This window comes from Eutrema salsugineum, unplaced genomic scaffold (genome assembly GCF_000478725.1).
Source record: "Eutrema salsugineum unplaced genomic scaffold, Eutsalg1_0 scaffold_9, whole genome shotgun sequence".
Classification (NCBI taxonomy): domain Eukaryota; kingdom Viridiplantae; phylum Streptophyta; class Magnoliopsida; order Brassicales; family Brassicaceae; genus Eutrema; species Eutrema salsugineum.
The window spans coordinates 3,306,244-3,318,469 of NW_006256342.1; the positions used below are offsets into that span (position 1 = coordinate 3,306,244).

Genomic DNA, 12,226 nt, shown 5'->3' on the forward strand with positions numbered 1-12,226 from the left:
ATAACTGTCGGTCGTTCCCGGTTAATATTGTATCCATTATCTACATGATAAACGGCAGTCACACGAGCAAAAAAAAAAGAAAAAGAGGCACACGTGTCAATAATGACTCAGCACCGTCCGATGTGTCACTCTTGCCACGATGGATCACTCATCGTCTGCGTGCCAACTCATAACGAGCTTCTTTAGGAAATTTTGCATGTCTTTTCAAAATTCAATCTAATTTCAAACCCAACTTTTTCTCTTCCTTTTTCCAGAAACGTTTTTTGAATTGACGCAAGATTCAAGTAGCCGAGCCAAACCCCAAGGAAATCGCGAGGAAAAACGAGAGATGTGTAAAACATTCGATACTTTCATAAAAATTTCGTATCCTTGATTTTGCTGTGTTTCCGACTTAAACCCTGATCCCCTTTTATGGCCCAGAAACCGGAAAATTAAATTTACAGGGAAAAAGTAGTTCCAGAGGAAAAGAAAAGAAAAAAAGTGCAAAAAAAGGTGTAACTTTGGCGAATACCCATTTGGGCGTTGGAGTCAGATCCTAAAAAAGGAGTTATCTTTATTGTGTGATTCGGTTTTGGCAATGAATGGGAGCAATGGGGAGGAGCGAATCGTTCACGAAGTTGCAATGGTGGTTCCTAAGAGGGTTCGGGAAGAAGAAGAAGAAGGAAACTGTGTTGAGGTTTTGGTGACTGAACTAAAGAAGAGAGGGATGGTTGTTGATAGAGTCGTTGGTCTCGCAGATGAGTTTCTCAAGGTCGGTCTTTTTTTTTTGCCATTTTTCAAATTTACCAGTAAAATCAGATCACTCACATAGGGTTTTCTCAACTGTGAAGTCTCTAGATTGATTTTTTTCCCTGGGTAGTTCCTCAATTCTTCCTTTTTCATTCAATAGTGTTGGTCTGGAAGTTAGTGAGTGTACCCTGAAGAGCGAATTTCGAAGAGAAAAACAATTTTTTTTTTATAAACTTGCTAATTATGTCTAATGGTATCTAGGATTCACCAGATTAGTGACCTATTTTGCTGTAATTCAGTAGAATACTTTGTAGGCTGTTTTGCTACCAGGAGAGTAACGTTTGAGATAACTACAATTCAAGTATTTCTTCAGGTAGCAGCTCCTTTGGAGACCTTGGGGAATGCAGCAGCAGAACTTCATATACGAAAGCCTACTCGTCTTGGTAGATATTGTTTCATTGTATTTTTAGCTTAGGTAGCAGCATTGCAGATCTTCACAGGTTTGAATGTTTTGATGGTTATCTCTCTCATTTCAGGAATTGATCTGCCCTTTGAGATGCAAGGATCTGAGGCTTTCATCCGGCAACCTGATGGAACGCTATTCAGCTGGTTTGAACGGTTTCGGTGCTATCAACATCTTCTTTATGGAATCGTAAGTACCGTCTCTCCAACTCGTCTTTATTGTTATAATTCTCCCCTGATTACATGTTTTCTATTACTTGAATGTGTCATTTTATAGTGTTCTTGTTTCATGACTCATCATATGAACTCTTGAAATACAGGTAAACTGTGATGGATGCGACGTTACACTGAAATTTGACGGCAGAGAGCTTTGTTGGGCGGCAGGAGAATCATTAGTTCGTACATTAGAATCAGAGGGCATCATTAAACAAATGTTTCCTCTTCATGGTAAGCTATTTTTATTAGTATATCTTTTGTGTTACAGGCAGTCTAGACTCTACAGTGGTTTATAATTCTCACACAAAACATGTGTTTGTAGATGAATTAAAGAGGAAGGAACTTCTCCAAACTTGGGCATTAAATTGGTGGAACTTCACAAACCAACCAATTGATCAGATCTACTCTTACTTTGGCGCAAAGGTAGACACATAGATAAATCTAAACTTGATATACATGCTGTAGCAAAAATCTTTTGGTATGGAACTCAATACCTCAGAAAAATCACAGATTGGAGTCTACTTTTCGTTCTTGGGAATGTATACGCAATGGTTAATATTTCCAGCCTTTCTTGGGTTTATGGTGCAGATGGTTGATTTCGGGTAAGTATTTAATAATATACAAGCTCTTAAAGTAAACATTAATAGATATCCCGGTGCATCCATCATTCAGTTTTTGCAATTTTTTTTGGTCAGAGCCTTGCAGTTTCTTGTTCTCCCAAGTTTCTTTATCAGCACAATACTCTGGGCTACCTTGTTTCTTCAGTTCTGGAAACGTAAAAATGCAGCCTTGTTAGCTAGGTAGGCTTCCCCAAACACTGATGCTCAGTTATGCAACAATTCAGATTTATTTTGTGTTTACTCATTTGCGTTGATTCTTTACCAACTGATTTTGTTTTCTTAGATGGCAGATAAATTATTTAGTTGGCCCCAGTCAAGGATATAGATTTCTTGGAATGGAATGGAGTTCCCTTCCGTTTCCAAAGGAACTTATAAAGAATCTCGGAAATAAGATTTCCACAGAGAAGGAAGCATATCAAAGATATGAATGGTTTGCTTATCGCAAGAGGTTTAGGAATGATGTTTTCATTATCCTTAGCATTATCTGCCTCCAACTTCCATTTGAGCTGGCGTATGCTCATATCTACGAGATGATCTCATCCGATATAATCAAGTGAGAGCTTACTCATTATTTTCCTTTACAACCTTTTCCAGTCCCATGTGTTAGCAATTTTGTTAGAACCATGATAATTTCTCTATGATGGTTACAGGTTTATATTGACAGCTATCTACCTTCTAATCATTCAGTACCTCACGAGGTTGGGAGGCAAAGTATCTGTCAAGCTGATAAACCGAGAAATCAACGAGAGTGTGGAATATCGAGCTAACAGCTTAATTTACAAAGTCAGGACAACATTTTTTACAGAGTCCTTTTCGAGTACTCATTGTTCCTCGTTTCTAAACATTGTTATGGAAAACTTCGACATTGCAGGTTTTTGGGCTCTATTTTATGCAGACATACATTGGGATCTTCTACCACGTTCTGTTACACCGCAACTTCATGACACTTCGTCAAGTATTGCTCCAACGGTTAATAATATCACAGGTAAAAACAAGATGCCGCTTCATTGGATACTCTACTTTGAGAATGTATTCTTTTTTCCTTTTTTGGTTATATACTTCGAATATGTTGATACCAACATATGTTTGAAACTCGACTTTCTGCAGGTTTTCTGGACCTTGATGGATGGTTCTTTGCCTTACCTTAAGTACAGCTACAGAAAATTTAGAGCTAGGTACGCCCTTTATTTCATGCAAGCCGTGCCAGAACTGAGCAATATCAAAATTGCTTTTCTTTTTCCAGGAAGAAGAAGAAAAATGAAGGTGGACCATCTACAGGGAAGATACAAATCGCCTCAAGAGTTGAGAAGGAATATTTCAAGCCTGCATATTCAGCAAGCATTGGTGTAGAACTTGAAGATGGACTTTTTGATGGTACTTAATTTATGAAGTCAATGATCTTGGTTAATTTATGTTTGAAAGTAGCTTGCATATGTCTCAGCTAATTTATGTTTGCTTTTTCAGATTCCCTCGAGCTGGCCTTGCAGTTTGGAATGATCATGATGTTTGCGTGTGCCTTCCCCCTTGCATTTGCCCTTGCCGCAGTGGTAACAGTTAACATTTTGTCAGTTTCATCTTTAGCTTTTTGGAACTTTGTTTTATGAATATTTGTCGTATACAGAGCAATATAATGGAAATAAGAACAAATGCTTTAAAGCTACTGGTCACGCTGCGAAGACCTCTTCCTCGTGCTGCAGCAACAATTGGGGCGTGGTTAAACATATGGCAGGTGACTTGGATAGCATGAAATACAATATTTACATATTTTGATCGTATACTGCGGTTTTAATCTCGCTGCACTGAATGATTTCTTTCTTGTGTGTTTCAGTTTCTAGTAGTAACGTCCATATGTACAAACTCGGTGCTCTTGGTATGCTTATACGATCAAGAAGGCAAATGGAAGATTGAACCGGGACTCGCTGCGATTCTCATCATGGAACATATACTCTTGCTTCTGAAATTTGGACTCTCTCGTCTAGTCCCTGAAGAGCCTGCTTGGGTTAGAGCTAATCGTGTGAAGAATGTGACCCAAGCACAAGACATGTACTGTAAACAGCTCTTGAGAAGCATTTCTGGTGAATTTGCCTCCATGACAAAACCTGAACGAGAACAACAACAAGAGTCGAAGCAATTTTGACCAGAAAAACAGAATCCAAGAATGAAGAACGCCAAAGGTTTTCTTGTGTGTGCGTGTGACTGTTTGATCTTTTGTTGCGTCATTTTTATACATAATGTGTGATATCTTGAAGACTTGCATAGACATGTCTATCTCCTATTTTGCCTGTAACATGTTGAACTATGAAGAAACCATTTTTAATATATGTTATAGAGAAAAAAAGAAGAGATGTTTCAAATGTTCTTCCTGTAGTTTCTATAACTTTGAACATCTCTTTTAGGAACCATGTCTTTTATGTACTAACATTATTTGTACTCCATGAATGCCATTAGTTGCATGAGTAATTAGGAAATTTTCTCATTTATGATGAAGTCTCATAAAGATGAAATTATTAGAGCAATAATTTTCTCTTTTTGAGTCAAAGATATGATATTTTCTTTTCATTTAAAGATGTTTTTGCTGTTGTCAGCTTCCCCTTTTGAATTAGTGGAAATTTCTTTTTAAAAATGGTAAGGTTACAGATATTTTTTCACCTAATCAGATGACCAAATGATCAGATGTTTTTTTGTACTTTTATTTCTAATGATGTTTTATTGTAGTTCCAACTCGGTTCTATTTATGACGCTATAAATTAGACATGTATCTATGTTTTATATTAAAATGTATGATATGTAATAAAAAAAATATTTATATATGTACATTGTACGCTTTCTTTTTAGACATTACCATCGAAATACTAAATACCGCAAATTTTATCTTTATAAAGGATTTCAAAAAATTGTGAAGGAGCTCGTATCCACTAAATTACTACTCTTTAAGTTCTTTCTCAAACAAAAGAAGTTAATCTAAGCTCACCACAGCACACACCTCAAATGTCGTGTACGTAAATGTAACTAGGAGTATATTACTATATTATATTAATTATTATTACAGACCTAGATTATTGGACTGTACAATTCTTGGGAATTTAAAGTGGGATTCCGGTTTTCATGGGACACGCATGACATGTCACAAACAGAAAAATGACGAATCTTATGAACACTTTTTAAAATGTTTGGACAAGACGATTGAAGACACGTTTTTTTTTATATATATAATTGGAGAATACCAGATTAAAACCGAGACTAATTTTTTAAGGTCTATAAAAAACTGAGTTATTTTCTATTGAAAGCATCTACAAATGATCGAAAATGATTGCAAGCGTTTTGAGAAAACTCATAAAACTTGTTTAAAAATAATAATCAAATCAACTTTTCAATTATTTGGATCACCATTATTTAATTAATCAAGACAATCATTTTCTCGTTCTTTTAAGTAAAATTTCGTTGAAGATTAAAATTCACAAATCAGCCAGTAACGCTTATTCATACGGATCGCACATGAGAATCGCACTTACTTTAACCAAAAAAAAAATCGCACTAAAATGAGAATATCTATCAAACTTTATATCTTCATCTTTTTCTATAGTTCTTATTAGTTATTAGTCAAAGGACACAAGGAATTTCACAAGTTTATATGGTGATGCTGATTCTCGAATAACGTTAGTGTTGTTTTTTTGTAACAAGGGTTTATAACGCTAGTGTCGTTACTTGTTAGGTTATGGAATAAGTGTGTATGCATGTGGACATACTGATCTCATGTAAAAGGAACCTTGAAATCGCAAGGCACTACTTCCCGAATATCAAAGGCAGACAGGGTAAAATATACTTATTCTTTGTATTTTTTATGCTAAGACACCATTAGGTTATTACTTTTAAGTTTTAACAAATTAGGTAAATAACCATGTTTTTTTCCTTTCGAAAATACGTCTTGTAAATAATTGGGATGGGTGACACTGACACTGTGACACATGTAGATTTTGAAAAAAAAAAATACCATCAAAGGTGATACGATTTTATTCATGTGATAATAGATTTGGGAGAAAAAAAGTAGTAACATATTGTTCAAGGAAGTATGAGCCTATGAGGTTAACAAAAATAAAACTACTATGACCAAAATACAAAGGATTGTTTGGTCACAACGTCAACTATCTGGACTCTTCATTTAGGGAACTTTTACCACTGCACTAAATTATTTACCTAAATAAATAAAATAAAGTATGGTTATTTGTGTTGGTTTACTTTGTATACTCATAGTAGATGCGAATGTTGTTGTGTTTGAATTAAGTTGGAAACGCCGACGCGTCTTGTAAATCACAAAGCACAAGGCAACGTGTTTCTAGGAGATCTTATTTGGTGGCAGCTTCTGCGTTTGCCATTGCTGTAGTGTCACGGATCCAACTTTAGGTATTTATTTTTTTTATTATTATTTTATTCTACAACATTTGTTGATAATTGACATGCACTACTTTTGTTTTATATACAACCTTTTTTTAATGATGTACGATTAGATTTCCAACGGGCTTTTATCAAACCTTTGCAGTTATTTTTTCTTTACTTCCGAAAACGCATAAAAAGAAAGAAAAAATGTATGAGTATTTCCGAAATGCAGATGCTTAATAAGTATTCAAATACATTTCAGATCCTTTTTATTCATAATCAATGTGTGTGTATTGGAGATGAGTCAAAAAATTTGCTCCTAAAACTATATAACTAATATTCAAGTCTTAGGAGGTGTCCCGTCTGACTCTTTTTGGTAAAATTTGCTCGTCGGTTTTTCGTAAAGTATAATTAAATAGAAAAATGATTGTTGATAACGAAGAAATCAAAATATGAATACCATGAAAGCTGTAGCCACCGAGGGAGGCTGCTTTCTAATTAGGATATCCTTTTTTCTGGTTAATCTTTGTCCCTCACGATTCCCTCTCTGGTTCTTAATCCTTTGCAAGTGCCTTCCTATCCACTTCCTATGTATTCTTTAATTAAAAATAAGGAAAAAATGATAAAATACCACAATTTCAGGGTGTATTTTTTTTTTTAACTTGGGTTAATGTATATAAACTCGATAAACTATGTTTACTGTTATAATCTAAAAGAATCTCAAAAAACACTCTACATTAAAAATCAATCTCAAAATCATTAAGGTAAATAATAGAATTAAACTTAATTGTGGCTTTTAACACGACTCTATGCGTTACAAAATTTTACCTTCTAAAATCCCTGTTAAGAAAATTTATCTTTTTAAATTATTTATTTCTCTTTATTTATTTAATTTTTTGTAACATCATCTTCTTGATTTGTTTCCTTAAAGTTCATTTGAAGGATATATTTAGGTTTCCGAATATTCTTCTCTGATTCCCGCGTTACCTCTCCCTCATCTTTATGAAATTCCACCAGGAAACTTCTAAAAAGGCAAATCAAAACCCCAATAAAATCAAGCCATTGCTCTCATCACCGTTGGATCACCATACAATCAAATCCAACGGTTCAAAACGCAATCAAAAGAGATTCTAATTCAATTTTTTCATTCTTCTTCTTCTTATTTTTTTTCACCTTGAGGTAATATTCCATTGGCATCTCAGATAAAATCCTCTCATCCCCATTTCTTTTTTTGTATAAATACCAAACCGCATTTCTCTTCTCCACCATCCACAAACCAACGAACTCAAGAAACCCATCAATCTAAAACACTAATTTCTTCAGATTTTCTCTGAAAAAAAATTCTGAGTCATGGCTTACAACAATACCAATAGTAACAACAATACCAATAGTAACAACAACAACAACATTGTCGTTGTCTTCGACTTCGACAAGACCATCGTCGACGTTGATAGCGACAATTGGGTAATCGATGAACTTGGCTTCACTGATTTGTTCAATCAACTTCTCCCCACGATGCCTTGGAACACACTCATGGTTTGTTCTTACATTCTCTCTCCTCTGTTTCTCATTTTCCTTTTTTTTTTATTTCGATATTTTAATAACAAAACCAAGAAAACTTGTTACCCTGAAATTACGAGATTATCTTGCAACTTTGTTCATATATCATCTTGAATTAATTCGAATATTTGTTTTCTTACATAACAGGATCGTATGATGAAGGAGCTTCATGATCAAGGCAAAACCATTGAGGAGATCAAACAAGTTCTAAGAACAATCCCAATCCATCCACGTGTCGTCCCTGCCATCAAAGCTGCACATGATTTAGGGTAATTTTCTTTCATTTTTAACAATCAATTTTGTCAGCTACTAATAATATTATTAAAATTATGTCTAATGTTAGACAAAAACCCACCGTTTCTGATCCGACATGTACGGTTTCGGTTTGACAGGTGTGAGCTTAGGATAGTGAGCGACGCGAACATGTTCTTCATCGAGACCATCGTTGAGCATCTCGGGATTACTGAATTCTTCTCTGAGATCAACTCGAACCCTGGATTTGTCGATGAACATGAAGACACATTGAGAATTTCTCCTTACCACGATTTCACTAAATCCTCTCATGGTTGCTCTCATTCCACTTGCCCTCCTAACATGTGCAAGGTAAATCTATTTTTAGTATATTCTTTCTCCTAATTGGTTATGATTAATCCAAAAAAGAATACTGTGACATAAAATCATAAAAAAAACAGTGTTTTGGTCATGTATTTGACCAAATCAGTCAAAACATGTCATCTCTATGGGTCCCATTTTGGTCATGTCTAAATATTAAACCATATTTTAATGATTATCTTTAGGGTTTAATCATTGAGAGAATTCAAGAATCTCTAGCTAAAGAAGGGAAGAAGAAGATGATCTATTTAGGAGATGGAGCTGGTGATTACTGTCCGAGTTTAAAACTAAAAGCTGGAGATTACGTGATGCCACGTAAGAATTTCCCGGTTTGGGATCTGATTAGTCAGAATCCTATGCTGATTAAAGGAGCGATTAGAGAATGGACCGATGGTGAATCCTTGGAGAAGGTATTAATGGGAATCATCGAGGAGATTAGATTGGAGGAAGAGAAGGAGAAGAACATGTTGAGTACTAGTGCGGAGAGTAATTGCAAGATGCAGACGATCTCTGTTGGGATTAATGTTCATCATGATCCAATATTGCCTCGTGCTCTTCAAGTTTCTCAGTCTAGCTAGATGTTTTAATATGCAGTAGTGGACAGGAAGGAGAAGATAAACCGTTGGTCTCTTCTTCTTCTTCCTCTTCTTCTTCTGCTTAATTAATTCGTCGTATTCCAGAAAGACTGGAATTTATCCTAATTATGATGTGACGATGGAATTGCAGTAAGATTGTGTGTGCGTGTGTGTGTGATTTTTGTTTTAACAATAGTACTCTCTTGACTAGTTGGTTGATATATAATTTTCGATTTTTATTACCGCATATTAATTAATGTTATAATGAATAACATAAGTTACTGTCTCGAGATGATTTTCATTGGTAACGCAAAACTACGATTTGATTATACGGAAATCTGTCATTCATCACGTGTTCACTTTTGTCGTCTTACCTTTGAAAATAAAGTTACACACTAGTCGGGATAAATTTATCATAACAATTAATTTTCCCCTATATTCCAAAATTTAAATATTTTAATAGATTCTACGTGAGCCATGCGGTCCCAAATTTCTAAATAGAGAATCGTACTTCGAAATTTAGAATCATTTGACACGAATATTCGTCATGCTGTTGCCATTACGATAAGTGTATATTCCTTCTCTTGGTTCAAAACATTTTCTGACAAATGCCAAAGCAGATGCTACCAAATTTCTGGGCCCTATCAAACTTTTTCTACTTTTTACATAATTTTTACATCGATTCTTTTATATTTCCCATAGCCGAAGTGAGTTTATTATATTCTTTTAATATTCATCAGAAGTACTTTGTATCAAATCTGAACTTATATTGTAAAAAAAAATATCAACAAAACATCCGTCTAACTTAACTGACTTCCAAATTTCACGATTAAGAGAAACCCAAGCACGAAATTTTCCATTTAACAAAGTATTTTCGGTTAGTGAGACTTAAATGAAAAAGGAAAATTTTGAAAAAAAATTAGTAATCACTTCATTGCCATAATATATAGTTGGAGGACATCCACCGAAAACAAAATAGTAAAATAGCTGTTGGGTCGGAACTTTTTGGGGCTTTCGTTAAGTGGATTACTCAGCCCACTTCGGCCCATGTTTTTATATATACACACCTCACAATACACACAACTGAACAATTGACCAGTCCATTTATGGCCCACTATCAAGCATATACACACAAGACATTTTCAACACAAAAAAAAAAAACATTCAGGTCGGAGAAGCCGTGGAAACGGCGGCGAGATTTTGTAGATTTGATTTAACGACAGTATCCACAAACATCCTCGTATCTTCCTCCGTGTTACCTTTTGGTATATCAACAATGTACGACTCCAACACCACACTGTACACTCTCTTGACCTTATCCTTGTCCAAGACGACGAACTCGTTAACCGATGTAACCGACCGGTAATTTCTTAACCGGTGTTCTCCTCCAAGAACACGAAAACTCAAGATTCGTTTCTCTTCGTCTAGGGCTTCGAGTATCTCAACGCTTGTTGACGCTGGAAGACCAGACACCACGCTAACTTCCCTTATCGTCCCGACGCTAATCTCTTTACCGTTACCTCTGATGGTGCAGCTTTTGATGAAGTGTTTGTATTTGTTTGGATTTGCGAAGTCGCGGACGAATCTCCATATGGCACGTGCTGGTGCGTCTACGCGGTGTACTATGAGGGACGCGCACGTGTTTGGCGATCTTGGGAACGTGTGGTGTGTACGGATGATGGGATCTAGTGTTGAGAATTCTTCCTTTGTTAGTCCGTATGGTGTTGATGATATTGATGATGATGATGATTGTATTGATGAAGCGTGGATTGGAGCAAGATTAGGGTTCATTGTTTTTGTGAGTGCTTTGTGAAGAAAATTATTTATGAAGGTAGGACTGATTCTCTTGACATACGTATATATATAGATATATAATATGTTATTTTATTATATAACTGTATATTATAATGGAAAAGTGAGAGGTTGATATATGTGTTTTGACTAATGGAGTTGGGTTGCACTAAATTGCTTTTGGCATTGGCTTTGTATAAAATCGGTGTATGAAGTGTGAACGTGACATCAAATCTCATTATTATATGACTCACTGGATCCTTCAGGAGCTGCATATCATCAGGTTTTTGGGGTGAGAACAAAATGATCCATTTAATGGATTCTAATTTTGTTAATTAGATTTAATATGATAAGACGTAGAAGAAAGATGGATGCCCCGATTAGGTTCAATGTAGATATAGTGTTGTTTCTGATTTCTACTTTTCTATTTTACAAAAATCTAATGTGTAGTCGGCTATATCCCAATGTTATGAATATGAATCAGGAGATTATCTTTAGTTTTTTTTTTTTTTAAATTGCTAGTTGATGTGTAAACAACGATGCAAATTGGAATAATTCTCTAAAAGAAACATCTATAATAGCATAAAAGTAGTTTATCTTCCAAACCTAACACAATAAGTATAAAGTTCCAAAAATAGCATAAATTACTGTGTAATATGTGTTTGCCCTAAATTAATATGGCCATTAATGGGTTGTGCAAGTTTCTCATTATATTTAACAGACTAAAATTCTCCTGATATTGACAACTTTAATAATCAAGTTTTGTATTGTTGAATGATTTTGTATTATTGAATACATATTTTGTTAAAAATGTAACCACTAGCTAGCATATACTTGTAGCGACTCAAACAAGCATATTACCATATTTAAATCATGGTGATGAAACAACGACAATATATGAATATAAACTACTAGCTTGATTGCATAGATTGTGATAATGAAACATCAGTTTATGCCACAAAAAAAAGTTTATGCCACAAATAAATTGCGTGTATATATTAATTAGTTTATCTTATGGAGTAAATTAATCTCTAATCCCTTTCATAAAATAAAATTTGACCGATCGGTGGAAACCTACGTTTTCTCAAATTCTATTTTTGAAAAGAAAAAATTTACAACTTTATAATTTTTGTTTCTTCTTTCATTTTCTAAGTGTAAAAAGAAAAATGAAAATTGGAGTTGATCGAGTAACTTGAGTTGAGCCCATGTCCAATCTATAAAAATCCACACACTTTGAGACGCTTTTAGCATGTTGTTTCCAAATTTTTATTTGACTTTTTTATAATC

At 34.7% G+C, this 12,226-nt stretch overlaps 3 protein-coding genes across 4 annotated transcripts; 2 read left to right on the plus strand and 1 right to left on the minus strand.

Annotated features, from left to right (window-relative positions):
• The first annotated feature begins 222 nt into the window (after nucleotides 1-222).
• On the plus strand, nucleotides 223-4,356 carry LOC18009430 (anoctamin-like protein At1g73020). Of its 2 annotated transcripts, XM_024156632.1 has the most exons (16): nucleotides 240-332; nucleotides 421-751; nucleotides 1,103-1,172; nucleotides 1,266-1,381; nucleotides 1,512-1,638; nucleotides 1,730-1,830; nucleotides 1,918-2,009; nucleotides 2,103-2,207; nucleotides 2,311-2,580; nucleotides 2,678-2,810; nucleotides 2,899-3,012; nucleotides 3,135-3,202; nucleotides 3,271-3,401; nucleotides 3,492-3,574; nucleotides 3,649-3,756; nucleotides 3,856-4,356. In XM_024156632.1, the coding sequence occupies exons 2-16, from the start codon at nucleotides 578-580 to the stop codon at nucleotides 4,162-4,164; spliced, it is 2,001 nt and encodes a 666-aa protein (XP_024012400.1). In that variant the 5' UTR covers nucleotides 240-332; nucleotides 421-577; the 3' UTR covers nucleotides 4,165-4,356. The 2 variants fall into 2 exon arrangements, with proteins under 2 accessions (XP_006390602.1, XP_024012400.1); XM_006390540.2 differs by having other exon boundaries at nucleotides 223-751.
• A 3,318-nt stretch (nucleotides 4,357-7,674) lies between these two features.
• Nucleotides 7,675-9,435, plus strand: LOC18009435 (inorganic pyrophosphatase 1). The gene is made up of 4 exons (XM_006390541.2): nucleotides 7,675-7,937; nucleotides 8,109-8,230; nucleotides 8,354-8,564; nucleotides 8,759-9,435. Exons 1-4 carry the CDS (start codon nucleotides 7,752-7,754, stop codon nucleotides 9,149-9,151), a joined length of 912 nt encoding a protein of 303 aa, XP_006390603.1. The 5' UTR covers nucleotides 7,675-7,751; the 3' UTR covers nucleotides 9,152-9,435.
• An 877-nt stretch (nucleotides 9,436-10,312) lies between these two features.
• LOC18009051 (abscisic acid receptor PYL3) lies at nucleotides 10,313-10,939 on the minus strand. The gene has a single exon (XM_006390542.1). It carries the CDS (start codon nucleotides 10,937-10,939, stop codon nucleotides 10,313-10,315), a length of 627 nt encoding a protein of 208 aa, XP_006390604.1.
• Between the last annotated feature and the right edge of the window lie 1,287 nt (nucleotides 10,940-12,226).